The sequence below is a fragment of the Cydia strobilella genome, chromosome 15 (genome assembly GCF_947568885.1).
Source record: "Cydia strobilella chromosome 15, ilCydStro3.1, whole genome shotgun sequence".
Classification (NCBI taxonomy): Eukaryota; Metazoa; Arthropoda; class Insecta; order Lepidoptera; family Tortricidae; genus Cydia; species Cydia strobilella.
Window position 1 is genome coordinate 4489681 of NC_086055.1, and position 27451 is coordinate 4517131.

The following is a 27451-nucleotide window of genomic DNA, read 5'->3' on the forward strand; positions in this document are numbered from 1 at the left end:
ATAATTATGTACCTAATATCTTTTCAAAGACAGCAGCAAATACCAAAAATGATACAATGAAAATCAAGTGCATTATTTTTGTAGATTTTTCTGGTAACAAATTAGCTCTTAAGTACCCTTTTGAACCAAATCTTCGGAAGAACACTATGAAGACTAATATCACTTATATTTATTATTATAAAGTTATTGATTTAAACTAAGTATTTACAAATTTATACACAATACAGAACCGCATAATTATGCTTTGTGAAATATTTGTACAAAACTTTTTAAATATAAACTTTTTAAATTGCATAGACAAGTATGGTTGCGTTTAAGGAGACCTAAAATGTCAAAATAAAAATTAAATTATTAAACTAATGTTTTTTACGTTTCTTTGTAAATATTACGCTAATTAATTAATTTACTTAATTTAAATATGCTATTAATTAATTTAAAATACGCTAATTACATTTATTGTTTACAATTACAACAAAATATTATTTGTTAGAAAATTGTATGCACGTAATCGATTTTAAAGAAATTGTAATCGATTATATGCATACTAATTTCATATGTCTTTGTGTCAATATTTCATACTGGCAACAAAATGTCCTTGAACAGAAAAGTGCCACTTTGATCCCTCCTAGCAGGGAAGAAAAGTTCCCTTTTCGAATAGGTGATGTGAAAAGAATATTTTCGTAAGTAACTAAACGCACCTCATCCCAATGAGGTCATTGGTCATTGCTGTCAAGTATGCAAGTATCTGTCAAGTGGCTGTCAATAGTGTCAATGTCAAAAATCTAAAAATAACCTATCTTGCCCATTTCACCCATTTGCTTCACTTCATTTGCTTGTTGTTGACATCATATTGTGTGTTATGTGCGACGTTGATACTTATTTTTGTGTTTACGAAACGAACGCTTGAAGGCCGTTGGCAAACCTGAGTTGAGCTGAGCTGCCAAACTGATGCTGCCGGTGAGTTGCACAATCTTCAGTCAACTGCATTTGTATTGCAATTGCATTTATTTGAGCTTAGACTTGTACTCTTCCCTTCTTTTACTTGTAGATCTAACTAAATATTTAAATAATTGTTTAAAATATATATTACAAAAGTATTGAAATATGTATGTGCATTTGCAATCAAATAGGTTGATCTGATTACAAATGCGCATAGTACATACCTATTTAGATGTAATTGGTGTGGCTACTATGTTTCATTCTTGGGAATTGTTGATTACTCGTGGTTTAGTAGTTATTAAGTAGCTACAGTCAGCATCAAAAAGATAGTGACTGTCAAAGTGGCCAAACTTTTGTTACCATAAAATTAAGGATGTGTTGCAATATATTAGGCCACTTTGACTATCTATTTGCCGCTGATTTGGTACAGCTTGGTGCCAAAATAATGTTATTATGTTATGTAGGTTATGAAGGCGAATTAAAACATTGTAAAGAAGCCGACATAGTACCGTTGTTGCACTTGTAAGTTCAACAATGCTATGTGATCTGACAAATTTTGACGAAAGAAAACCTTGAGTATTGTTTTCAGGGTTTTCAAAAATCATGGTAATTACAAGTGCAGTGACGATATACCTAAAATGAAATTGTTAAATCAAAAATGTTTATGGTATAATAAAGAGGAACTAATTTATTAAAGGTTCAATTCATATTTCAAAATATATAAGTCTATGCATGTGCATTGCTATAAATTAGCCACATGGCAAGAAATTAGCATCTTTGATCCACCCAGTAGATAATATGGACTTATGGAGCAGTGCAATGGAGAAATCGAAAAAAAAAATCCTTTGCATTTTGACTCAATAAATGAAAATATTATTTTCATTGCACTTGCTGATAATGATATTCCATTTGGGAGTAGCGGGAGTTATAGCCCGTTTTATTCGACGGTCAGTGCTGACCGTCGGTCCGGACCAAATCCAATGCCAAATCACTCGCGTACCATCAGCTTAGCTGTGTGCGCGTTCATAGACTTGCACACAGCTTGCGCATACAGTGGCTTGCGCCGGTCGAGCACTGTTTCCAGCCTTAGGGTGTTTTAAGGACTTTATTTTCTTTGCAAATTTGGTGAAAAACATTGCATTTAACATGAGTGAGATTAAAATTTGGAGTTCCAAATTTCACTCATCTATTGGCCATAGATTGACAATATTGTCCATACGGCTTATCTCTTTCTGATAAGTCTCTTTTATTGGTACAGTACAGGTTGTATTTATTAATCAAGTATATGTATATGTATTTCATTTTTAGATGGAGGAGGAGAACGCTGCTCCGGGGGAGGGGGAGGAGGGTAGCGCAGCGCTACATGCTCGCTTAGTAGCGCTCGTGCGCGCCGCCGGCGGCGAGCCGGTGAGTACCAAGGACAGAGGAGATAGTGCAACATAAAGAATTGGGGATTGCGCTATAATTGAAATAAATTATTTGCACACATCAATATATAAAACGAAATTTCAAAAGTACTCTGACTAAAAGTAATAAAACAGTCACATTTTTTTGCACTTTTATCTGTTTTAAATCATATAAGAATAACCTGAAAAAATAAGGAGGGTTGACTCCTCCGATATGTGATGCTGATGTGTATGTTAATTTGTACAAAGTTCATGCTGACAAATTGTATTGACATTTAGTTAAAAGTAACTCATTTGACTGTTCCCTGCAGGGGTCGGAAACCGGTATTTGCTCCATACAAAAATACCGGTATATTACGTTATTTTTCGCTCTTTTGTTTATAATTTCATTTTTAATGGGACATTTTAATAATGCAAAATTGTTTCCTAAATACATGATTCAGTCCTACGTAATGAGCATAAAAAAATTCAAAATATTGGGCTATTATAGCTGAAGCTTTTGCTGACCAGTTTGCAAGTGTCTTCCAATTGGAGCCACCCGGTCAATTGCCGTGTCTGGAACCAGCCTCTAGAGTTGATGACTGTATTTCGGATATAACATTCTCTGTGGACAAAATTCAACGAGCTATCAAAGAAATGAAACACGACTCTTCACCAGGCCCGGACGGCATCCCCGTCATACTTTTGCAAAAATGCGACGCAGTTGCTGGTCCATTATCTATAATGATGCAGTTATCTTACAACACTAGTGTCTTACCGGAACAGTGGAAAACGGCTAATGTGACCCCGATTTTTAAGAAAGGTAGCAAATTGGAACCGTCAAATTATAGACCAATAAGCCTTACCAGTGTAGTATGCAAGGTCATGGAAAAATTAATAGTGAAACACATCAGAAGCTTCCTTACCCAGCACACTATTATAGGTGACCAACAACATGGCTTTTGTCCGCACCGCTCGACTGTCTCCAATTTGCTATCCTGCCTTTCCTCATGGACAAATAGCTTTAATGTAAGAGAGCCTACCGATGTAATCTACTTAGATTATGAAAAAGCTTTCGACAAGGTTCCCATAACAAGGCTTATTTTCAAACTGGAACACCTGGGCATTAGAGGAAAGCTATTAAAATGGATCGAGGCGTTTTTGCGTCATAGAACACTCAAAGTGAGAGTGGGTGAATCAATGTCAATGCAACGAGACATACACAGCGGAGTTCCACAGGGGTCAGTTCTGGGCCCTGTTCTGTACATAATATATACTTTTGACTTGCCTCACTGCTTAAACTGCAATATCAGTACCTTTGCAGATGACACTAAATTATTTGCCAACCCATTGCTTGACTATGACTTGCTACAAGACGACCTGAACAAAGTATGGAACTGGTCTAAAGAATGGCTCATAAATCTGAATTCTACAAAATGTACTGTTCTGCACATAGGTAAAAACAACCCTCATTACACATATAATATGGACAACACTCCCTTAAAAGCTGTCAAGGTACAAATCGATCTGGGTGTCAAAATCACTGAGGACTTGAAATGGGAAGAACATATAACTGCAATCGTGAAGAAAGCAAAGAGCCTTATCTACCTCATAAGAAAAGCTTTTGGGAATCTGACGCCGGATATGATGCTCAAAATTCACAAAACCTATGTTAGGCCTATATTGGAGTACGCATTTCAAGTATGGAGCCCTTATTTTATCAAGGATATTGAGATGCTGGAGAAAGTTCAACGTAGTTTCACCAAGATACCGAAGAAACTCAAAAACATGTCCTATGAAGAAAGACTACAATTCTTAAAGCTCACAACCTTGAAGGAGCGCAGAGAACGCGGAGATCTGATTGAGACATACAAAATACTAACCCAACACTACGACCTTAAAGATTTCCATAAGATGCTAGAACGCAATAGTAACAACCGTCTGAGAGGTCATCAGTATAAGCTGGTGTCTCACAGGTCCTACAATAATCCTCATAGACACTTCTTTAGCAACAGAGTGGTCAACGCTTGGAACAAACTCCCAGGGGATGTAGTAGCGGCCCAAAGTGTCAATGAGTTTAAGAATAAATTAGATAAGCACAAAGCAAATTCTACTCAACACTGAGAACTTGGTTTATGACTCTGGATATATGCATTATCAGTTGTTTAAACTGCCTGCCTGCATTACAAATAATAATAATAATAATATTTCGGGGTTTTTAAAAAATGCCGGTTCCGAGCCCTGGTTCCCTGTTTCTAACTCCTACTACTGATCGGAAAGCAGAGTAAAATCACCCACTTGATTTGATTATTTCGATACTCTTTCACTGGCACAAATTGTTCGTAACGACATAGGTACGTAGCATTAACTTGAAATATGTTCACAGGAGGGGCGCGTGGGCGTATGGATGGAGCACTCGTACGCGCGCGCCAAGAGCGGCGCCGCCGTCCGCGAGATACTCGCGCGGCCCCTGCCCGCCGAGCAGCCGCTCGACGTCGGCGGGCCCGGGGACTGTGACCCGGCCCCGGACACACAGGGTGAGTTATTACAGCACGCGTTCGTACGCGTCCCGGCGACCAATGATTCCAATGAAGCACACTAAGCACAGGGTGAGTTTACAGATGGGACTACTTTGCGTTTGTAACAGTTTAGGTATAATATCTTATATAGAGAAATATTTCCTACGTAGGACTAATATTAATACTTCTGGTTTTCTGGTGGTGGTTACAATGGGTTATAGTTTTTTGTTCTTGGTAGTGAGTAGGTAAGTTTTGATGATGGTTATACGCTAATATCAACAGTCAGAAACATTTATTTTAATGGCACTAATGTTTTGATTTTGTACAATAGCCTAGTTGAGTACTATACACATGATTATAATAATGTTCTCTTGTAGAACCCGACGACGTTGACCCTGAGTGGGAAGCACGTGTGCTAGCATTAGCACCGAGCGCGATGCACGCCCGAGCCGCGCGCGCCGCTCTAGAGGCGCTCCGAGCCTTCCGACTCGCGCGCCTCGCTTCAGCCGGCCACGCCGACGCGAGTATAAAGAGAGACCAGGCGCGAACTGCTTCAAGAGCTGTGCGGCGCGCATTAGCGCCGTTATGGGCGGCTCCCAACGGTAAGATACATACTAACTATAAGATATATACTGTGGCTCGCTTCCGCCGGCCACGCCGACGCGAGTATAAAGAGAGAGCAAGCGAGGCCAGCTGCAAGAGCTGTGCGTCGTGCTAGAGCGCCTTTGTCGGCGGGTCCCGACGGTAACTTGCCTTGTGCCTTGAGACTCTCGCGCCGCGCTAAGGGCGCTCCGAGCGTTCCGACTCGCGTTCGTATTCTTGTACAGCTAGGATCAAGATGACAATCGTTTATGGATTAATACCGATTGAAAAATAAAAACTTATCGTAATGGCAGATGAACGAAAAGTAGTGCCTTTCTATACAGGACGGTATGTAACTTAAATAATTTGTGCCATTCTCAACCAACGGGTACTTATTGTCGGTTGTCAATAAGGCGCTATTTCCATATAGCTACAATTTAATTAACCTTATCGCACTGTACTGTACCTTTTGGTCGAAATGTTAACAATTTAAATATCGCGGCCATAAGAGCGTTCTTACAAGAAAAGTCGGAATAATGTAAAATTGATGATATTCCCGACAACATTTAAGATTTTACGCTTATTATTAGAAATAAAGAGTACTTGTTCCAGTAAGAGCGTCTTCTTATCTTTAGGAATATCGTTGTACATTTTAGAAAAAGGACTAATTAAATTAGTAATGATTTTATTTCTGATGGTCGTTTACGAAAAACCGCGTGAAGCGCTGAATTGTGAGCTCTTATTTGTAAATTTTGAGAAGTTTACTCTGCTAAAGTTGGATATTTTGTATTACTAATATCCTGTACTTTAGGAATATCGAATGATATTCTTCCTACATGCTTTTAAGAAAGAGAAAATCAATGTTAAACGAATTGAATTTTCTCTTCGAAACAAGTGTAAATTCCTACGAAAATCTACTTAGTATCGAAGTCATTTTTATACACGAGCAATCTAAAACGTTTGCTTATACTGTTGGTATACATTTGTGTTTATCAAATTCTACTTTAATTTTTTGGCAATTTTTTGAAAACTACTCTATAATTACCGATGACGCGCGCTGGCGATCTCAGTACCGCGGCAGAGCTTGAAGAGGTCGGACCTGTGTCGGTCGGCGCCGCACGTTTTCGACGGCGACAACGAGGTTTTTTATCGTTGTGTGCGGCAGGCGCCGTGTAAAACGCTATACTGTGTGCGTGTAAATTGCGACTGAGAAACTTTGATCCGAGTACTGTATTTGTTTTTATAGTATTATAATATAGTATAGTAACATAACAAACTTCCGAACAACATTAAAAATATTTGAAATGACCTGACATTTTATAGGTAGTAAATTAAAAAAAAAACAGCCAAGTGCGAGTCGGACTCGCGCACAAAGGGTTCCGTACTATTACTATATATTAAATAAGGGAATAAGTGTTCCGTACTATTACGCACAAAGCGGTAAATAAATCACGTTTGTTGTATGGGAGCCCCACTTAAATATCTATTTTATTCTGTTTAGGGTTCCGTACCCAAAGGGTAAAAACGGGACCCTATTACTAGGACTCCGCTGTCTGTCTGTCTGTCCGACTGTCACCTGGCTGTATCTCATGAACCGTGATAGCTAGACAGTTGAAATTTTCACAGATGATGTATTTCTGTTGCCGCTATAACAAATACTAAAAACAGAATAAAATGTGGTATTTCCTATAAAAAGGGACCTTATTGTCGATGGCGCTTACGCCATTATAAACGATGCTCCGATATAACTAAGACTGAACTTGTATAAGTTTTGAGTATGTATTACTCATCCTCCTTATGAACCCCGGCAGTACCTAGTGGAACTTAGGTTTGGTGCAACATAGGCGCACACTGTTTTGGTCATCCGACTGGTCTTGATGAGCACTTAGGAGAGCAGTACCCTTTGATAGAGCTGATGCTGAACCCTGGCAGTACCTAGTGGATCTAAGGTTTGGTGCAACATAGGCACACGCTGTTTTAGTCATCCGACTCGTCTTGATGAGCACTTAGGAGAGCAGTACCCATGACAGAGCTGATGCTGAACCCTGGCAGTACCTAGTGGAACTAAGGTTTGGTTGACATATCAGTCAAATTTGACAGATAGACAGTTTTTGTCATTTTCAGTGAAAATTATCTTTTTGGGATATAATTTAGCACCAAGTGACATTGTTAAGTGTAAATTTATACAATCTGTCAAAACTGTCATTTTGTGACATTTTGACATTTTTGGATCCCAAATCGAAACGGTTTGTCCGATTTTGATAGGACCTTCAACATTAGTCATGGGATGGAAAATGTAGTTTGACACATCTGTCAAAACTGTCAAAATTGACAGTTTGACAGTTTTTGTAATTTTTAGTGAAAATTAACATGTTTTGTTAAAGTTTGGTACTAAGTGACCTAGTTTAGTGTTGTTTGACATATCAGTCAAACAACACTAAACAAAACATTAACTTCAATGGCCATTAACGTCTCAAAAATTTAATTCGAATTAACTCCGTCTGCTCGTTTGCCTCCTATTTCATAAAAAAAAAACTTTAATGCAATTGGTGCGTAATGCAATTGGTTAATGGCGGAACTAATGGTTAATGCAATTGATCAATGGTTAATTAAAATTAACAATTACGGCCACCACTGCTACATATAGCTAAAATAGTTTCGCTGCCCAAACTGTACCTGTACCAAATGTAATGACGAAAGATGTAAACAAGCGAGTATAATTTCTTTCTAGTATAAAATAATTCTTTTATAATACAAAATTAAGTACATTTGCACTGGATTTAGTATTTTCGTACCAAATAACAATAATTAGGATTTTAAAATTTAAGTACAGTTAGTGTCGTTATAATTGTTTTCAGTATGCTTCACGAAGGATCAAGATTGTTTAATCCATCATTGTAGTGCGAGCGAGAGGGAAAACGTGGTAGAAGGGATCGGCATACTAAGCTCGCACAGCCCGCTGCAGCGCGTAAAATACCTAAACTCGCTCAACGCCGAAATGTAATAGCGCTCATAAGCCTCAATTTCTGTCCATATGTAGTGGTACTCTATGTTACATAATTAGACACTTAACCTTAAGAGACTTGACTGACAGACTGACCAACGTAAATCCCTAGTAGCTAAGGTTATTAGCATTAGCACCTATCTTCACCTTTAGACATACTTTTTTTTTCAATCTAGTTTTTAATTCACTAACTGGTCGCCCAAGATATAGGCTATGCCTAGTTTGGGGACCCCTGTTCATACTGTTATAAATGTACCGCTGTATGCGCGCAACCTGGACCTCATGTATACTCCATCTGCAAATTCCCATCTTTGTGTGCAAAATAAATATATTTTTCATTTTCATTTTTTTTTCAATTAAAGATTCGATTGGCGTTTTACTATAAACGATTGTTAGTCGAGTAGACGTCATGATCTGCAACTTATTCCATAATCAATTGAAAGATTTTCCCAGGTGGCAGCGGCGTAGCGCCATGGCTTCACGGCGCCATCTTGGCTCACGGGAGCCACTCGGCAGCGGCGTTATGGCGCGAGTTGGCCGGCGAGTGGCGGCGCTCGGTGCCGCGCGCGGCGGCGCGCCTGCTGCCGCTGCCCGCCGCGCCGCCGCGCGACCCGCTGGCGCGCGTGGGGCCGCCGGTGGACGCGGACAAGCCGGGTATACCTAATTTCGAATGCCATGGCCCGATTTCCACTTGAAACTGCACAGAGAGAACCACAATGTTGGTCTATTGTCTATTGTTTAATAATTAGCCTCATGCATGAAGTTTTATTTGAACAAAATATTTTTTATTTGGATGTTTGTTACTGTTATAGCATGTTACAAATGCATTTCCGTTATCCAGTCGCAAGTCGGGGCTCAGCAGGGAGACCCCCTAGGGCCCCTTATTTTCTGCTTGGCCATCCATAGAATAATCTCGGAGGTGAAAGCCCCGTTAAATGTCTGGTATTTGGATGACGACGTCATTGGAGGTAGCCCAGACGTGGTCGTCGAGAGTTTAAAGACCTTAATACCAGCTTTAAAGGGGATCGGCCTGGAGATTAATCCATCCAAATGCGAGTGTTTCACCTGCGGGGGCATAACCAGGGAAGCTTTTACGGAACTTGAAGCGGTTTTGCCTGGAATGAGGCAGATTGATAAATCCTCCTTCCATTTGCTAGGTGCTCCCATATTCTCCGAGGGTGTCAGCTCGGTACTACAACTTAAAAGGCAGGCACTCTCGGGGGTACGCGAGCATTTGGCCCATCTGGCTGCCCATGTCTCCCTCATTTTGTTGCGGAACTGTTTCGCGTTGCCCCGCATGGTGTACACTTTACGCACGTCCCCCACTTGGCTTTTTGAACAGGATACGCTTTCTCTGGACGACACGCTCAGGGTTGCGTTGGAATCGCTGCTGAATGTGAGTCTGAACGAAACTCAGTGGCGTCAGGCTTCCTTACCGGTTCGATACGGCGGTCTTGGTGTTCGGCGAGTACAGGACATCGGTTTGGTGGCCTTTTTAGCGTCGGCGCATGGTTCGGCGGGTCTCGTTGCTCGTATTCTGGGAGTCCAGGGTAGCGATGTGTGCGTGCCATTCGTTTCCGAGGCTTTGGCGAAATGGGCCACATTATGCCCTACCGGTGAACGTCCTGATAGCGTGGTGGTGCAGAGAGCATGGGATGACATCCTTTGCAAGCTTGCGCGTGCAAGTTTGGAGAGTGGGGCTTCGGGGACCGACTTGGCGCGCCTCAAGGCGGGTACCATGCCTGAGTCGGGAGCGTGGTTGCATGCTTTGCCGTCTCCGCACCTGGGCACACTGTTGGACAACGACTCTCTGAGAATTGCAGTGGCCCTAAGGTTGGGATGCAAAGTGTGCAACGCGCACCGATGCATTTGTGGTATGATGGTTGAGGAGAATGGTCACCACGGGCTGAGTTGCCAGAGGTGCGCCGGTCGTTTCCCGAGACACCACTCTTTAAATGAAATTGTGCGGCGGGCAATGGTGTCGGCCAATATCCCGTGCATATTGGAACCACCAGGCTTGTCACGGTCAGACGGTAAAAGACCCGACGGGCTCACCTTAGTTCCCTGGCGGAGGGGGCGGTGTCTTTTATGGGATGCAACATGTGTTAGCACATTTGCTGCGTCCCATCTAAGACACACGGTAAAAGCGGCAGGTTCAGCGGCAGAAATTGCCGCCAAAAATAAGCATGCCAAATACTCCGGGTTACAGGGGGCGTACGATTTTGTGCCCGTTGCTGTCGAAACAGCCGGACCATGGTGCAGCGAGGCGTCCGAATTGTTCAGAGAACTGGGTCGGCGGCTGAGAGAGAGGGGGAGCGATCCCCGATCTGGGTCTTGGCTTGTCCAACAAGTCTCCATTGCCATACAGCGCGGCAACGCTGCGAGTGTGATGGGGACTTTTGGACCAGGCATGCCACGGAACGGGTCTTAGGTTAGTTGATAGTTTTAAATTTGGGTTTATAATAATTATTTATTTAACTTATATGACGAATATTACATGTATTAAATTTAATTAATCTTTTTTCCGTTATTAAATTGTCATTTAATTGCTTAAAATAATAAATAAAAAGTACAAAAATTTGCCCGCAAAAAGCTAGTGAGCGAAACGCGCGAAACGTCACGTGACGTTACGCGTTCGACAGATTAGTTAAGCATTAATTTTAGGTCTATGAGATTAGTTCACATAAGTGTCATTAGTAACAAACGTCAGTTGGACCGGCCAACGTGTGACGTCATCACGCTGTTGAATTCGCGCCAAAAAAATATATTTTTTAATAAAATAATGTGAAGATTTATAAAAGTATTTTAATTTTTTCCGGTGTTTAAACGATATAAATTATAATTACAAAAAAAAAATCATACATGGAGCTAATTGCTTTACAAGCTCTGCTGTTCAAAGTCACCATGTGGTGCTGGTGGTCTTACCAACAGTGAAGTAAAGTCAGGTATCTTTTGTTTTTGTTTTGTACGGCCGCAAATAATCCGTTCCAGACACATCCCAATTTAAGATCAGATTGTCTATGGTTTTAGTTTTTTTTTCGACCAAAATGTAAATGGCGCCAATTCCAGTCTCTAATTCTCTTAACCGTCTAAATATTTCTTGTGTTAGACTTTCCTCATAGTCGAAATGAAAAGTATAGTGTTTAACTCGGGTAAAAGTAACACCATCTCACTCTCGAACTATTGGCGCTCTCACTTCGTTCAAGCGCCGAAAATATCTCAGGTGGTATGGTTCACTTTCCACCCTTGGTTAACAATCTAGTATTGTTCACCAGGCCCCTGGCTAGTGTGGATCTGCGCGCGCGGCGAGGACCGCTGGGCGCGGCGACTGCGCGCACTCCTGCACGTGCGCGTGGTGTGTGGTGACGCGACCGGGACCGGGCCCGGCGCCGGGCCGGGGCCCAGTACCGGGCCCGAGGCCTGGTGCTCCGCGCTCATGGGCGCCGCAAGGGCCGCGCTGCTCGACGTGCTCGCTGAAGCCGGGTATGATTTATACAACTATTACACGTACGCGTAATATACGGGGACTCGACCGGTACAGGGCAACTAACACTTCCCGTGTCGCAGGTCCCATCCGGTGGTGGTCGGCGGTGCAGGCGCGGGTGCTGCCCTCTGCGGCGCCCTACTTTCGGGCGCCGGGAGCGCCGGCGACGGAGCCCTGGCCAACGTGCGCGCCCTGGCCTTGCTGGCGCCGCCGCTGCTCACGGCCGAGGGCGAGGCCACGCACCTCAACCGGACCGAGGTACCTATTGTAACGTTGCACGTACATGTTTTAATTATAAGCTTTAATTATTTTATTTTTACATTTTAAATTACTAAAATTTTAGGATTTAACTTAATTATAACAGATTTTAAATTATTATTGCATGAATTATTATTTTATTTTAATCCTAATCAATTATTATTTTTATTAATTATTTACATCAATTAATTATTTATTTATACAATTTTATTAATCAAATTTTATATTTACATTAATGGTCTTATTCTACTTTACTATAGTAAAGTAAGATTAGGAAAACATGATGATTAGGTATTGCATGTTTTCGGGCGTTCGCACTTTATCCGTACTGACTATACTCGCGACTGGTTTATTGAGTGACGTCATGGAAAGATCGAGAAGCCGGTCTGTCGATCGCTGCCTCCGCGCCGTCGTCCGCGGGCCAGTCAGTCCGCGCCACCCACCTTTGCATACGCACGTATCGCCGCGCACACGGGCCTCCGTGTCGTCTAGCGCGCCGTACGAATTTAAATTCTTTTAATTTAATTCGGGTGGGCGCGGACACCTATTAATTATAATTTTCATTTGCGACGTTTTCGTTATAAGTGTATTCCCGCACCCACGTACTGGTAAGTGAAAAGTGTTGAACGTTTTAATATTAGGATAAATAGTTTAGTTTTAGGATAAAGTAGCTCTCTTGTAATTCACTTATTATTCAGTCTTTAACGTTTTAAATCATACATTCCCATTTTATGCTAAATGCCTTTGCCAGCAAGATATTGCAAATTCCTTTGTTCTATAGTGGCGGGTACGACTAAGTATGTATGCGTACCCCCCAACTTATTTAAAGTTCACTTCTTTGTTCTTCTTACTTTCTTTACTCTGTGCTTTTCCTTCGCTTTTGTAACTCCGCTCTGCTTGTGAACACAAACACGCTTTCTGCTCATGGTGCACCGGCTTTCCCATGGTCCCATCATCATCATCACAGGGTGTTCACAAAAGCAGAGCGAGCAGGAACACATTTCTAAGACGTCTGGAAATTCACAGGGTGCGTCGTTATAATTACAAGAAGACCGTCGGCCGACAACAAACACGCCACCTACCACCTCGACGGCAGGGTTGGAGCCATAGTCGTTCGCCCGCCGTCGCCCCCCTGTTCCTCTAAAGCGCTGCCGAGTGGGAACTACCTGCTCCGGTTCCGGACCTTCGGCCAGCCAGGGCAGTACCGGATCTCGGGTGCAAATTTAGACGGGCCTTGACCACCCACGACCCTATTCAGTTTTAGTTGTTTTTTTTTTAAATAAATTAATTTGTTAACGAGTTGGTAATTACTTATTTACTTTCCCTACCAACTTAGGGACATAACTGCCCGTAACGTTACATTGGCGCCTTAAACGTGGTCTAAATGGTCTAAATTTGCCCCGCAGAATTATGTGTGTTTGCTGTTTTTATTTTTGTGAAACGTTGTTTTTTTTTGGTTGCATGTAACTAAGGTGTACCCCAATAATAATAATAATTTTAATTATTTATTAATAATCAAATTGTAATTTTAATATTCTATAATAATTTAATTTATTCTGTGTTTTAATTTATTCTGAATTTTTATATCACCCTGTGCTAGTGCAGTGTAACTAGTACAGTCAATCAAATAATTTATAAATATTTTTTTATTGTGCAATAATTTATTTTGTAGTTTTGTGGTACACACTAGTTGCAAATATTTAATGTTTTATTTTTATTTTTGTGCTTGTTATTTTTATTTTTAATTTGCGTTTGTTTTTTTTTGCCAACCAGAACGTTACGTAGTTTATTATTGTAACAGGCGGAGTAGTGTTATTTAAAACCAAGCGTTCAACACTTTACACGGTTGCCATTTTGCACGTTATTATTATTAGGTAATTTTTCTTTATTTTTTTATTTAAGTTTAAACAAAATGGAATTTCCCGTGAAATTTTTGTCACTTACAAAACCGGAGTTGGAGTATGAAGTTAGCATACGTGGTGACACGCCGGCTTCCACTGTCCAGGACTTGCGGAAACAAATTGCGAAATTAGGGCTTTTGTTTCCTTCCGAGGACATTTTAGAAAGCAATTTCACGGTCTCCGCCGACTTGAAGGGTGTCAGTGATGCTCTCGCTAAAGTTCAGTCGAATTTAGATTCACGACCAGATAGGAACGCTTTGCTTCGCACACAAAACCTTTTAAATCATTTGCATCACCGCCTCAACCGAATAGTATGTGATGAATCGACCAAGCCCATGTATGAAGTTTGCGACCAGGAATTTCGAGCTCTTACAGCTAGATTTAATTCCATCAAGGACACGGCTGCCGCGACCGTTTTGCGTGCTCCGAACGCAGAACCTGTTGTTGGCACGGCGCCGATAAGCGTTAATGTTACTTGCGACCGTGGTAGTCACAATGAGCTTTGCAAGATCAAGTTTGATGGCAAGTCTTGCGTCCGTGCTTTTGTGGTACGCATAACGGAATTTTGTGAGGCTAGGTCTATTTCGGACTCAAAACTTTTGTCGTATGCCACAGAGATTTTTACTGGTGATGCACTACACTGGTACCGAAATATTAAGGGTCAGGTGTCAAGCTGGGTCGAACTCGCCACGTTGCTTAAACAAGATTTTGGTCACAAGGACTATGATTATAGGCTGGGTAATGAGATTCGGTCACGCACGCAGGGTGAATCTGAAAACATTACCGTGTACCTATCAATCATGGCTGGTTTATTCTCGCGTCTCTCAAAACCTTTACCGGAGGACGAGAAATTAGAGATCCTCCTCCATAACATCAGGCCTTGCTATGCCAGTACTTTAGCGTCAGCGGCCGCGATTACTGACATAGATACGTTACGTAATCACTGTCGTAACTACGAAAGTATCCAGGCACGTCTTGCTGACTTTCGCGAACCACCCAGGCGGACAGCTGACACCTTGGCACCTGAGTTTGCCTATACTAGTAATAGTTATAACAAAAGTAATAACAACAATAATAACAAGAATTTCACATTCAGGAATAACAGCAACAAACAGTATAATCAATTTAATTCTAATCACAATAACAATAATAAGTCTTTTACTAATACCCATAATTTTAATAAATATAACAACAACATGAAACAGGTACATGCAGTTACTTCTGCACCCTCTTCCAAACCCTTGTTTTGCCCTAGATGTCGCAACAATAGCCATAACTTGCGTCAATGCCCAGCTAGTAAGGATGAAGTTTATTGTTTTAAGTGTGGCCATAAAGGTGTTAGGTCTCCAGATTGCCCTAATTGCAAAAAGGTTAAGCCCTCCACCTCAAAAAACTAAATAAACAGAATTGTGCCTACCATCTAGTTAATCATTTTGATCCTGTAGATTGGAGCAATTGGCTGAAAACTATTAACTTCTTTTTCAGTTCGTATAAGATCGACGCAATTCTGAATGATGGTCCCAGTATTGATAATCGTCCTTACGTAACGGTACAAGTTAATGGTATTAATATGACAGGTTTACTCGATTCTGGTGCTGCTATAACTGTGTTAAAAAGTGAGGCTCATCAAGCGCTCCAAGGTTTACCTATTCATAAGGACCAATTAATTTCAGCCATAGGCGCTGGCAAGCGTGTTATGCGGAGCAGGGGTTACATTGTCTTGCCTGTACATTTTCAAGATAAGTTCCGTTTCATTACCGCTCATATCGTACCAGATGTAAACACGGATTTCATATTAGGCATAGATTTTTGGCGTAAATTTAATATTCTTCCTAACTTAAGTAGCATTACTTTTGCTAAAGCCACAGTAGTTGAAGAGGAACCAAAGCCAAATAACCCTACGTTTATTCATGGATATGATCATTTAAGCGTTTCGGAGAAGTCCATTGCTGACAACATCATTGCACAGTTCGAGGATATTTCTGCCGAACGCAAAGGTTTAGGTAAGACCAGTCTCATAGAACACCGTCTGGATACCGGGGATGCGCAGCCGATCCGGCAACGGTATTATCGTATGTCACCGGAGAAACAACGGATCCTCGTCGAACAGGTTGACGAAATGCTTAGTCTCGACGTTATCGAGCCCTGCGAAAGCGCCTGGTCTTCACCTGTCCTGCTAGTCACAAAGAAGAATGGTCAGCCTCGTTTCTGCCTCGACAGTCGCAAGCTGAATTCCGTTACTCGAAAGGATGCGTATAATTTACCTTATGTAACGGAAATATTGGACAACCTGCGTGACGCTCGTTACCTTACGAGTATCGATTTGTCCAAGGCCTTTTGGCAGATACCAATTGCTGTCGAGGATAGAGACAAAACTGCATTTTATGTCCCTGGTCGTGGTACATTCCGCTTTAAAAGAACCGCATTTGGCCTCACAAATGCGCCAGCAACGCAGCAACGTTTAGTTGATCTTCTCTTCAGAGAATTTGACTTAAAAGTCTTTGCCTACTTAGATGACATAATTATAATTTCCGAGGACTTTAATTCTCATGTGTCTCTTCTTCTCCGGGTATTAGACAAACTTCGCCAAGCAAACCTGACTGTGAACTTGGAAAAGTGTCAATTCTTCAGAGGTCAACTCAAATACTTAGGATACGTTGTTGACAGCCAAGGTCTTCGGACGGACCCAGGTAAGGTAGACGCCATCGTAAACTATCCGACACCTACTAGTGTGAAAGACATCAAGAAATTTTTAGGAACTGCCACCTGGTACCGCCGGTTTGTGCCACAGTTTAGTACGATAGCGGGTCCTCTTAATCAGCTCACATCCTCTAGGAAGGGTAGACCGCCTTTCAAGTGGACTCCTGAAGCCGATGCTGCCTTTAGTAAGCTGAAAGAATGCTTAGTTTCAGCTCCAGTGTTGTCTTGCCCTGATTACAGCAAGCCATTCGAAGTACATACGGATGCGAGTAATTATGGCGTAGGAGGAATGCTGACACAAACAATTGACGGTAAGGAGCACCCGGTAGCTTACATGAGCAAATCGTTGACACCGGCTGAACGTAATTACAGCATAACGGAGCGTGAAACACTTGCAGTGATCATAGCTCTTGAGCATTGGAGATGTTACTTGGAGAATGGACAGCCGTTCACTGTCATTACAGACCACAGTGCTTTAAAATGGTTCCTCTCTCTAAGTAACCCTACTGGTCGTCTGGCTCGCTGGGGAGTGCGTTTGTCGTGTTTTAACTTCGAGCTGAAACATCGTCGAGGCGTGGATAATGTGATTCCCGACGCTCTTTCCAGAGCTGTCCCTATAAGCGCTATCGATTTGTCAAATTCTTACCTTAATACGTCAGATGCATGGTATAAAAATATTTATAACTCTTGCCTAACAAAGCCTCAAAATTTTCCTAATTTTGTTATTAAGAACGGTTCTTTGTATAGATTATGTAAAAATAAACACGAGCAAACCTCCGAGTTCTCGTGGAAGGAAGTCGTCCCGAGCGAATTTCGTCACGATGTTTTGAAACAAAATCATTCTGAACCCATGGCTGGACATCTAGGTATCTTTAAAACGTATCGTCGATTGGCGTTGAGATACTTCTGGCCAGGGATGCATAAAGACGTCGTAAAATTCGTAGGCTCGTGTAATAAGTGTTTAGAGTATAAACATCAAAACCATCAGGTGCTTGGTGAAATGGGTCGTCCCAAACAATGTTGTCGACCTCTTCAAATGGTTTCGATTGACCTCATGGGCCCTCTGCCTATCACTCGAAAACAAAACCAATATATCCTGGTCATAACTTGCTGTTTTTCAAAATTTTGTTTAATTTACCCTATTCGTAATGCGACTTCAACTATAATCACAAAAATTATTGAGGACCAACTTTTTTTAGTTCATGGGGTTCCTCAAACGATTTTTCTCGACAACGGTAGTCAATTTACTAGCGGCATGACTGTAGATTTGTTTAAAAAATATAATGTACCCAATGTATTCTATACGCCTAGATACACACCGCAAGTTAATCCCGTCGAGCGTCAGAATCGAACAATTGTCACTTGCTTATCAACATTTGTCAATGAAGATCACAGGACCTGGGACTTGTTTATACCAAAAGTACAATTTGCCATTAATAACTCTGCAAATGAAGTAACAGGTTACACTCCTTCGTTCCTTGTATATGGCAGAGACCTTGTGACTTGTGGTACGCATTACGTGGATAATGACCTCGGTAGAGACTTAATATTTTTACCACGTGACATTTACGCCGAAAATCTAGGTTGCATGTCCGAAATATTTGATAATGTACAGGCAAAGTTATATCAAGCTCATGCAAAGAATACCGCTCATTACAATCTACGTCGTAAACATGTCGAATTTAATGTAGGAGATATAGTCATGAAACGTGCTTATGTTTTAAGTGACAAAGATAAGTACTTCAGTAAAAAACTAGCTCCGAAGTTTTTACAGTGTCGTATTCTTGAAAAGAAGTCACCTTTGGTATATGTTTTAGAGGACATGTCCGGCAAGAATTTAGGGACTTGGCACATAAAAGATTTAAAAATAACAGGTTTGAATAAATAATACATTGTAATCAATAAATTGTTGCATTGATTCCCAAATCGCGCTCTTAACACCTATCTCAGTGCACAAAATGTATTTGTTTTGGTTTCCGGTTGAACGATAACTGGTTACCTACAAAAGTCTGGGCGCATTAGCATCTATAGTTAAAATACTAGATACTAATGTTTTTTACGACTGCGTGATGTATGATAGATAGATAGATTGAAATAGTAAATGCAAATACGCAAACGTATATTGCGCGGATTTTATTCTGAGGAACAAAATCCTTTTTCCGGCGCGAGGGGGTAATGTAACGTTGCACGTACATGTTTTAATTATAAGCTTTAATTATTTTATTTTTACATTTTAAATTACTAAAATTTTAGGATTTAACTTAATTATAACAGATTTTAAATTATTATTGCATGAATTATTATTTTATTTTAATCCTAATCAATTATTATTTTTATTAATTATTTACATCAATTAATTATTTATTTATACAATTTTATTAATCAAATTTTATATTTACATTAATGGTCTTATTCTACTTTACTATAGTAAAGTAAGATTAGGAAAACATGATGATTAGGTATTGCATGTTTTCGGGCGTTCGCACTTTATCCGTACTGACTATACTCGCGACTGGTTTATTGAGTGACGTCATGGAAAGATCGAGAAGCCGGTCTGTCGATCGCTGCCTCCGCGCCGTCGTCCGCGGGCCAGTCAGTCCGCGCCACCCACCTTTGCATACGCACGTATCGCCGCGCACACGGGCCTCCGTGTCGTCTAGCGCGCCGTACGAATTTAAATTCTTTTAATTTAATTCGGGTGGGCGCGGACACCTATTAATTATAATTTTCATTTGCGACGTTTTCGTTATAAGTGTATTCCCGCACCCACGTACTGGTAAGTGAAAAGTGTTGAACGTTTTAATATTAGGATAAATAGTTTAGTTTTAGGATAAAGTAGCTCTCTTGTAATTCACTTATTATTCAGTCTTTAACGTTTTAAATCATACATTCCCATTTTATGCTAAATGCCTTTGCCAGCAAGATATTGCAAATTCCTTTGTTCTATAGTGGCGGGTACGACTAAGTATGTATGCGTACCCCCCAACTTATTTAAAGTTCACTTCTTTGTTCTTCTTACTTTCTTTACTCTGTGCTTTTCCTTCGCTTTTGTAACTCCGCTCTGCTTGTGAACACAAACACGCTTTCTGCTCATGGTGCACCGGCTTTCCCATGGTCCCATCATCATCATCACAGGGTGTTCACAAAAGCAGAGCGAGCAGGAACACATTTCTAAGACGTCTGGAAATTCACAGGGTGCGTCGTTATAATTACAAGAAGACCGTCGGCCGACAACAAACACGCCACCTACCACCTCGACGGCAGGGTTGGAGCCATAGTCGTTCGCCCGCCGTCGCCCCCCTGTTCCTCTAAAGCGCTGCCGAGTGGGAACTACCTGCTCCGGTTCCGGACCTTCGGCCAGCCAGGGCAGTACCGGATCTCGGGTGCAAATTTAGACGGGCCTTGACCACCCACGACCCTATTCAGTTTTAGTTGTTTTTTTTTTAAATAAATTAATTTGTTAACGAGTTGGTAATTACTTATTTACTTTCCCTACCAACTTAGGGACATAACTGCCCGTAACGTTACACTATTAGTGTACTTCATTATTAGACCGCACCATAAACAAACTGCCTTACTGTTTGTCGAAACATTGAATTACAATTAGACACAATGTATTTTTCGATGAAATTCAAAAAAGATCAACATTTACCCCCTTATTCATAAAACTTTACGGGCCTGATTTAGTTAAATTACGTTTTATCCCTTTCTTACAAATGCATAAGTCAAAATGACAGATAAAAACAAACGATTCATGGGTAATTCAGGCCAGTAACGCGTTTATGAATAACGCCATTATTTGTAACAGATGGAACTCCCACTCCTGGTGGTAGCCGGCAGCGCAGGCGCGACATGCCCGCGCAGTTTAGCGTGCGAGCTAGCGGCCGGCGGCGGCACGGCGCGGCGTGTGCTGGTCGTGCGCGGCGCGGACGATGCGCTGCGGCTGCCGGCGCGGCTGCGGCGGCGGCTCGTGCCGCAGCACGCGCTCGACGCCGCCGTGGCGGTGAGTACTGACTGTGACACGTCGCGTGCTGGCGGTGCGCGGCGCGGACGACGCGCTGCGGCTGCCGGCGCGGCTGCGGCGGCGGCTCGTGCCGCAGCACGCGCTCGACGCCGCCGTGGCGGTGAGTACTGACTGTGACACGTCGCGTGCTGGCGGTGCGCGGCGCGGACGACGCGCTGCGGCTGCCGGCGCGGCTGCGGCGGCGGCTCGTGCCGCAGCACGCGCTCGACGCCGCCGTGGCGGTGAGTACTGACTGTGACACGTCGCGTGCTGGCGGTGCGCGGCGCGGACGACGCGCTGCGGCTGCCGGCGCGGCTGCGGCGGCGGCTCGTGCCGCAGCACGCGCTCGACGCCGCCGTGGCGGTGAGTACTGACTGTGACACGTCGCGTGCTGGCGGTGCGCGGCGCGGACGACGCGCTGCGGCTGCCGGCGCGGCTGCGGCGGCGGCTCGTGCCGCAGCACGCGCTCGACGCCGCCGTGGCGGTGAGTACTGACTGTGACACGTCGCGTGCTGGCGGTGCGCGGCGCGGACGACGCGCTGCGGCTGCCGGCGCGGCTGCGGCGGCGGCTCGTGCCGCAGCACGCGCTCGACGCCGCCGTGGCGGTGAGTACTGACTGTGACACGTCGCGTGCTGGCGGTGCGCGGCGCGGACGACGCGCTGCGGCTGCCGGCGCGGCTGCGGCGGCGGCTCGTGCCGCAGCACGCGCTCGACGCCGCCGTGGCGGTGAGTACTGACTGTGACACGTCGCGTGCTGGCGGTGCGCGGCGCGGACGACGCGCTGCGGCTGCCGGCGCGGCTGCGGCGGCGGCTCGTGCCGCAGCACGCGCTCGACGCCGCCGTGGCGGTGAGTACTGACTGTGACACGTCGCGTGCTGGCGGTGCGCGGCGCGGACGACGCGCTGCGGCTGCCGGCGCGGCTGCGGCGGCGGCTCGTGCCGCAGCACGCGCTCGACGCCGCCGTGGCGGTGAGTACTGACTGTGACACGTCGCGTGCTGGCGGTGCGCGGCGCGGACGACGCGCTGCGGCTGCCGGCGCGGCTGCGGCGGCGGCTCGTGCCGCAGCACGCGCTCGACGCCGCCGTGGCGGTGAGTACTGACTGTGACACGTCGCGTGCTGGCGGTGCGCGGCGCGGACGACGCGCTGCGGCTGCCGGCGCGGCTGCGGCGGCGGCTCGTGCCGCAGCACGCGCTCGACGCCGCCGTGGCGGTGAGTACTGACTGTGACACGTCGCGTGCTGGTCGTGCGCGGCGCGGACGACGCGCTGCGGCTGCCGGCGCGGCTGCGGCGGCGGCTCGTGCCGCAGCACGCGCTCGACGCCGCCGTGGCGGTGAGTACTGACTGTGACACGTCGCGTGCTGGCGGTGCGCGGCGCGGACGACGCGCTGCGGCTGCCGGCGCGGCTGCGGCGGCGGCTCGTGCCGCAGCACGCGCTCGACGCCGCCGTGGCGGTGAGTACTGACTGTGACACGTCGCGTGCTGGCGGTGCGCGGCGCGGACGACGCGCTGCGGCTGCCGGCGCGGCTGCGGCGGCGGCTCGTGCCGCAGCACGCGCTCGACGCCGCCGTGGCGGTGAGTACTGACTGTGACACGTCGCGTGCTGGCGGTGCGCGGCGCGGACGACGCGCTGCGGCTGCCGGCGCGGCTGCGGCGGCGGCTCGTGCCGCAGCACGCGCTCGACGCCGCCGTGGCGGTGAGTACTGACTGTGACACGTCGCGTGCTGGCGGTGCGCGGCGCGGACGACGCGCTGCGGCTGCCGGCGCGGCTGCGGCGGCGGCTCGTGCCGCAGCACGCGCTCGACGCCGCCGTGGCGGTGAGTACTGACTGTGACACGTCGCGTGCTGGCGGTGCGCGGCGCGGACGACGCGCTGCGGCTGCCGGCGCGGCTGCGGCGGCGGCTCGTGCCGCAGCACGCGCTCGACGCCGCCGTGGCGGTGAGTACTGACTGTGACACGTCGCGTGCTGGCGGTGCGCGGCGCGGACGACGCGCTGCGGCTGCCGGCGCGGCTGCGGCGGCGGCTCGTGCCGCAGCACGCGCTCGACGCCGCCGTGGCGGTGAGTACTGACTGTGACACGTCGCGTGCTGGTCGTGCGCGGCGCGGACGACGCGCTGCGGCTGCCGGCGCGGCTGCGGCGGCGGCTCGTGCCGCAGCACGCGCTCGACGCCGCCGTGGCGGTGAGTACTGACTGTGACACGTCGCGTGCTGGCGGTGCGCGGCGCGGACGACGCGCTGCGGCTGCCGGCGCGGCTGCGGCGGCGGCTCGTGCCGCAGCACGCGCTCGACGCCGCCGTGGCGGTGAGTACTGACTGTGACACGTCGCGTGCTGGCGGTGCGCGGCGCGGACGACGCGCTGCGGCTGCCGGCGCGGCTGCGGCGGCGGCTCGTGCCGCAGCACGCGCTCGACGCCGCCGTGGCGGTGAGTACTGACTGTGACACGTCGCGTGCTGGCGGTGCGCGGCGCGGACGACGCGCTGCGGCTGCCGGCGCGGCTGCGGCGGCGGCTCGTGCCGCAGCACGCGCTCGACGCCGCCGTGGCGGTGAGTACTGACTGTGACACGTCGCGTGCTGGCGGTGCGCGGCGCGGACGACGCGCTGCGGCTGCCGGCGCGGCTGCGGCGGCGGCTCGTGCCGCAGCACGCGCTCGACGCCGCCGTGGCGGTGAGTACTGACTGTGACACGTCGCGTGCTGGCGGTGCGCGGCGCGGACGACGCGCTGCGGCTGCCGGCGCGGCTGCGGCGGCGGCTCGTGCCGCAGCACGCGCTCGACGCCGCCGTGGCGGTGAGTACTGACTGTGACACGTCGCGTGCTGGCGGTGCGCGGCGCGGACGACGCGCTGCGGCTGCCGGCGCGGCTGCGGCGGCGGCTCGTGCCGCAGCACGCGCTCGACGCCGCCGTGGCGGTGAGTACTGACTGTGACACGTCGCGTGCTGGTCGTGCGCGGCGCGGACGACGCGCTGCGGCTGCCGGCGCGGCTGCGGCGGCGGCTCGTGCCGCAGCACGCGCTCGACGCCGCCGTGGCGGTGAGTACTGACTGTGACACGTCGCGTGCTGGCGGTGCGCGGCGCGGACGACGCGCTGCGGCTGCCGGCGCGGCTGCGGCGGCGGCTCGTGCCGCAGCACGCGCTCGACGCCGCCGTGGCGGTGAGTACTGACTGTGACACGTCGCGTGCTGGCGGTGCGCGGCGCGGACGACGCGCTGCGGCTGCCGGCGCGGCTGCGGCGGCGGCTCGTGCCGCAGCACGCGCTCGACGCCGCCGTGGCGGTGAGTACTGACTGTGACACGTCGCGTGCTGGTCGTGCGCGGCGCGGACGACGCGCTGCGGCTGCCGGCGCGGCTGCGGCGGCGGCTCGTGCCGCAGCACGCGCTCGACGCCGCCGTGGCGGTGAGTACTGACTGTGACACGTCGCGTGCTGGCGGTGCGCGGCGCGGACGACGCGCTGCGGCTGCCGGCGCGGCTGCGGCGGCGGCTCGTGCCGCAGCACGCGCTCGACGCCGCCGTGGCGGTGAGTACTGACTGTGACACGTCGCGTGCTGGCGGTGCGCGGCGCGGACGACGCGCTGCGGCTGCCGGCGCGGCTGCGGCGGCGGCTCGTGCCGCAGCACGCGCTCGACGCCGCCGTGGCGGTGAGTACTGACTGTGACACGTCGCGTGCTGGCGGTGCGTGGCGCGGACGACGCGCTGCGGCTGCCGGCGCGGCTGCGGCGGCGGCTCGTGCCGCAGCACGCGCTCGACGCCGCCGTGGCGGTGAGTACTGACTGTGACACGTCGCGTGCTGGCGGTGCGCGGCGCGGACGACGCGCTGCGGCTGCCGGCGCGGCTGCGGCGGCGGCTCGTGCCGCAGCACGCGCTCGACGCCGCCGTGGCGGTGAGTACTGACTGTGACACGTCGCGTGCTGGCGGTGCGCGGCGCGGACGACGCGCTGCGGCTGCCGGCGCGGCTGCGGCGGCGGCTCGTGCCGCAGCACGCGCTCGACGCCGCCGTGGCGGTGAGTACTGACTGTGACACGTCGCGTGCTGGCGGTGCGCGGCGCGGACGACGCGCTGCGGCTGCCGGCGCGGCTGCGGCGGCGGCTCGTGCCGCAGCACGCGCTCGACGCCGCCGTGGCGGTGAGTACTGACTGTGACACGTCGCGTGCTGGCGGTGCGCGGCGCGGACGACGCGCTGCGGCTGCCGGCGCGGCTGCGGCGGCGGCTCGTGCCGCAGCACGCGCTCGACGCCGCCGTGGCGGTGAGTACTGACTGTGACACGTCGCGTGCTGGCGGTGCGCGGCGCGGACGACGCGCTGCGGCTGCCGGCGCGGCTGCGGCGGCGGCTCGTGCCGCAGCACGCGCTCGACGCCGCCGTGGCGGTGAGTACTGACTGTGACACGTCGCGTGCTGGCGGTGCGCGGCGCGGACGACGCGCTGCGGCTGCCGGCGCGGCTGCGGCGGCGGCTCGTGCCGCAGCACGCGCTCGACGCCGCCGTGGCGGTGAGTACTGACTGTGACACGTCGCGTGCTGGCGGTGCGCGGCGCGGACGACGCGCTGCGGCTGCCGGCGCGGCTGCGGCGGCGGCTCGTGCCGCAGCACGCGCTCGACGCCGCCGTGGCGGTGAGTACTGACTGTGACACGTCGCGTGCTGGCGGTGCGCGGCGCGGACGACGCGCTGCGGCTGCCGGCGCGGCTGCGGCGGCGGCTCGTGCCGCAGCACGCGCTCGACGCCGCCGTGGCGGTGAGTACTGACTGTGACACGTCGCGTGCTGGCGGTGCGCGGCGCGGACGACGCGCTGCGGCTGCCGGCGCGGCTGCGGCGGCGGCTCGTGCCGCAGCACGCGCTCGACGCCGCCGTGGCGGTGAGTACTGACTGTGACACGTCGCGTGCTGGCGGTGCGCGGCGCGGACGACGCGCTGCGGCTGCCGGCGCGGCTGCGGCGGCGGCTCGTGCCGCAGCACGCGCTCGACGCCGCCGTGGCGGTGAGTACTGACTGTGACACGTCGCGTGCTGGCGGTGCGCGGCGCGGACGACGCGCTGCGGCTGCCGGCGCGGCTGCGGCGGCGGCTCGTGCCGCAGCACGCGCTCGACGCCGCCGTGGCGGTGAGTACTGACTGTGACACGTCGCGTGCTGGCGGTGCGCGGCGCGGACGACGCGCTGCGGCTGCCGGCGCGGCTGCGGCGGCGGCTCGTGCCGCAGCACGCGCTCGACGCCGCCGTGGCGGTGAGTACTGACTGTGACACGTCGCGTGCTGGCGGTGCGCGGCGCGGACGACGCGCTGCGGCTGCCGGCGCGGCTGCGGCGGCGGCTCGTGCCGCAGCACGCGCTCGACGCCGCCGTGGCGGTGAGTACTGACTGTGACACGTCGCGTGCTGGCGGTGCGCGGCGCGGACGACGCGCTGCGGCTGCCGGCGCGGCTGCGGCGGCGGCTCGTGCCGCAGCACGCGCTCGACGCCGCCGTGGCGGTGAGTACTGACTGTGACACGTCGCGTGCTGGCGGTGCGCGGCGCGGACGACGCGCTGCGGCTGCCGGCGCGGCTGCGGCGGCGGCTCGTGCCGCAGCACGCGCTCGACGCCGCCGTGGCGGTGAGTACTGACTGTGACACGTCGCGTGCTGGCGGTGCGCGGCGCGGACGACGCGCTGCGGCTGCCGGCGCGGCTGCGGCGGCGGCTCGTGCCGCAACACGCGCTCGACGCCGCCGTGGCGGTGAGTACTGACTGTGACACGTCGCGTGCTGGCGGTGCTGGCGGCGTGTGTCGTATCAAGAACTCAAACATGCTTTTATACGCCGACGACACGAAAATTTTTAGAGTCATACGAAATCCAGACGATTGTATGTTACTGCAAAATGATCTACATGATTTCCAGACTTTTTGTAACGCAAATAATCTTTTCTTAAACCCAGCAAAATGTTTTGTTATTAGCTTTAGTAGAAAAAGGACAACTATTAATTTCAAGTATGATCTTTGCGATAAAGAGTTAACCCGTGTGAACCAGATCCGTGACCTCGGCGTAATCATGGACTCAAAGCTTACCTTTGTGCCCCACATTGACAATATCTTAAAAAAATCTTTTAAGCAGTTAGGTTTCATATTGCGTGTAGGTAAGGATTTCAGGAGACCCTCGACGTATAAGATATTATTTAATAGTTATGTCCGTAGTCGATTAGAATTTGCTAGCGCAGTGTGGAACCCGCTATATAAAATTCATAGCGATAGAATAGAGAAAGTGCAAAAAAAGTTTCTAAAAGCAATTGATTATCGCACTGGTAATAAATACATAGATTACACTACCGCTATGAAAAGACATAATATTTCTCCCTTGAGCTTGCGTCGCGAACGCACTGATGTTATAATTCTGTATAAAGTCATTAACAACATTATCGACGCCCCTGAGTTATTAAAATCTATTTCCTTTAGAGTACCCCGTCGTTGTGAGCGAGCATGTAGAAAGAAGAACCTCTTTTATATTCCTCGTAGTCGAACTTCATACGCGAGAAACGGTTTCATTAGAAGAGCATGCAGGATGTATGATGAAAAATTTCAAAATTTAGATATTTTCAATAACAAGTTTTGTACCTTCAAACGCCTGACCTTGAAGTGTATTAATAGGCTTTAACAGGCTTTAATTAGAAAATTTAACAACAATTGCACTTTTGTCTGTGTTACAATTTATCCATTTTTGTTTTATTCTTC

At 48.9% G+C, this 27451-nt stretch overlaps 1 protein-coding gene across 1 annotated transcript; it reads left to right on the plus strand.

Moving 5' to 3' along the window:
- Positions 1-768: 768 nt before the first annotated feature.
- LOC134747925 (uncharacterized) lies at positions 769-27193 on the plus strand. Its single transcript, XM_063682603.1, has 14 exons — positions 769-957; positions 2248-2346; positions 4711-4861; positions 5221-5445; positions 8883-9083; positions 11705-11912; positions 11997-12171; positions 20581-20809; positions 21991-22140; positions 22838-22987; positions 23685-23834; positions 24048-24197; positions 24411-24526; positions 27176-27193. Exons 1-14 carry the CDS (start codon positions 949-951, stop codon positions 27191-27193), a joined length of 2031 nt encoding a protein of 676 aa, XP_063538673.1. The 5' UTR covers positions 769-948.
- Positions 27194-27451: the final 258 nt, after the last annotated feature.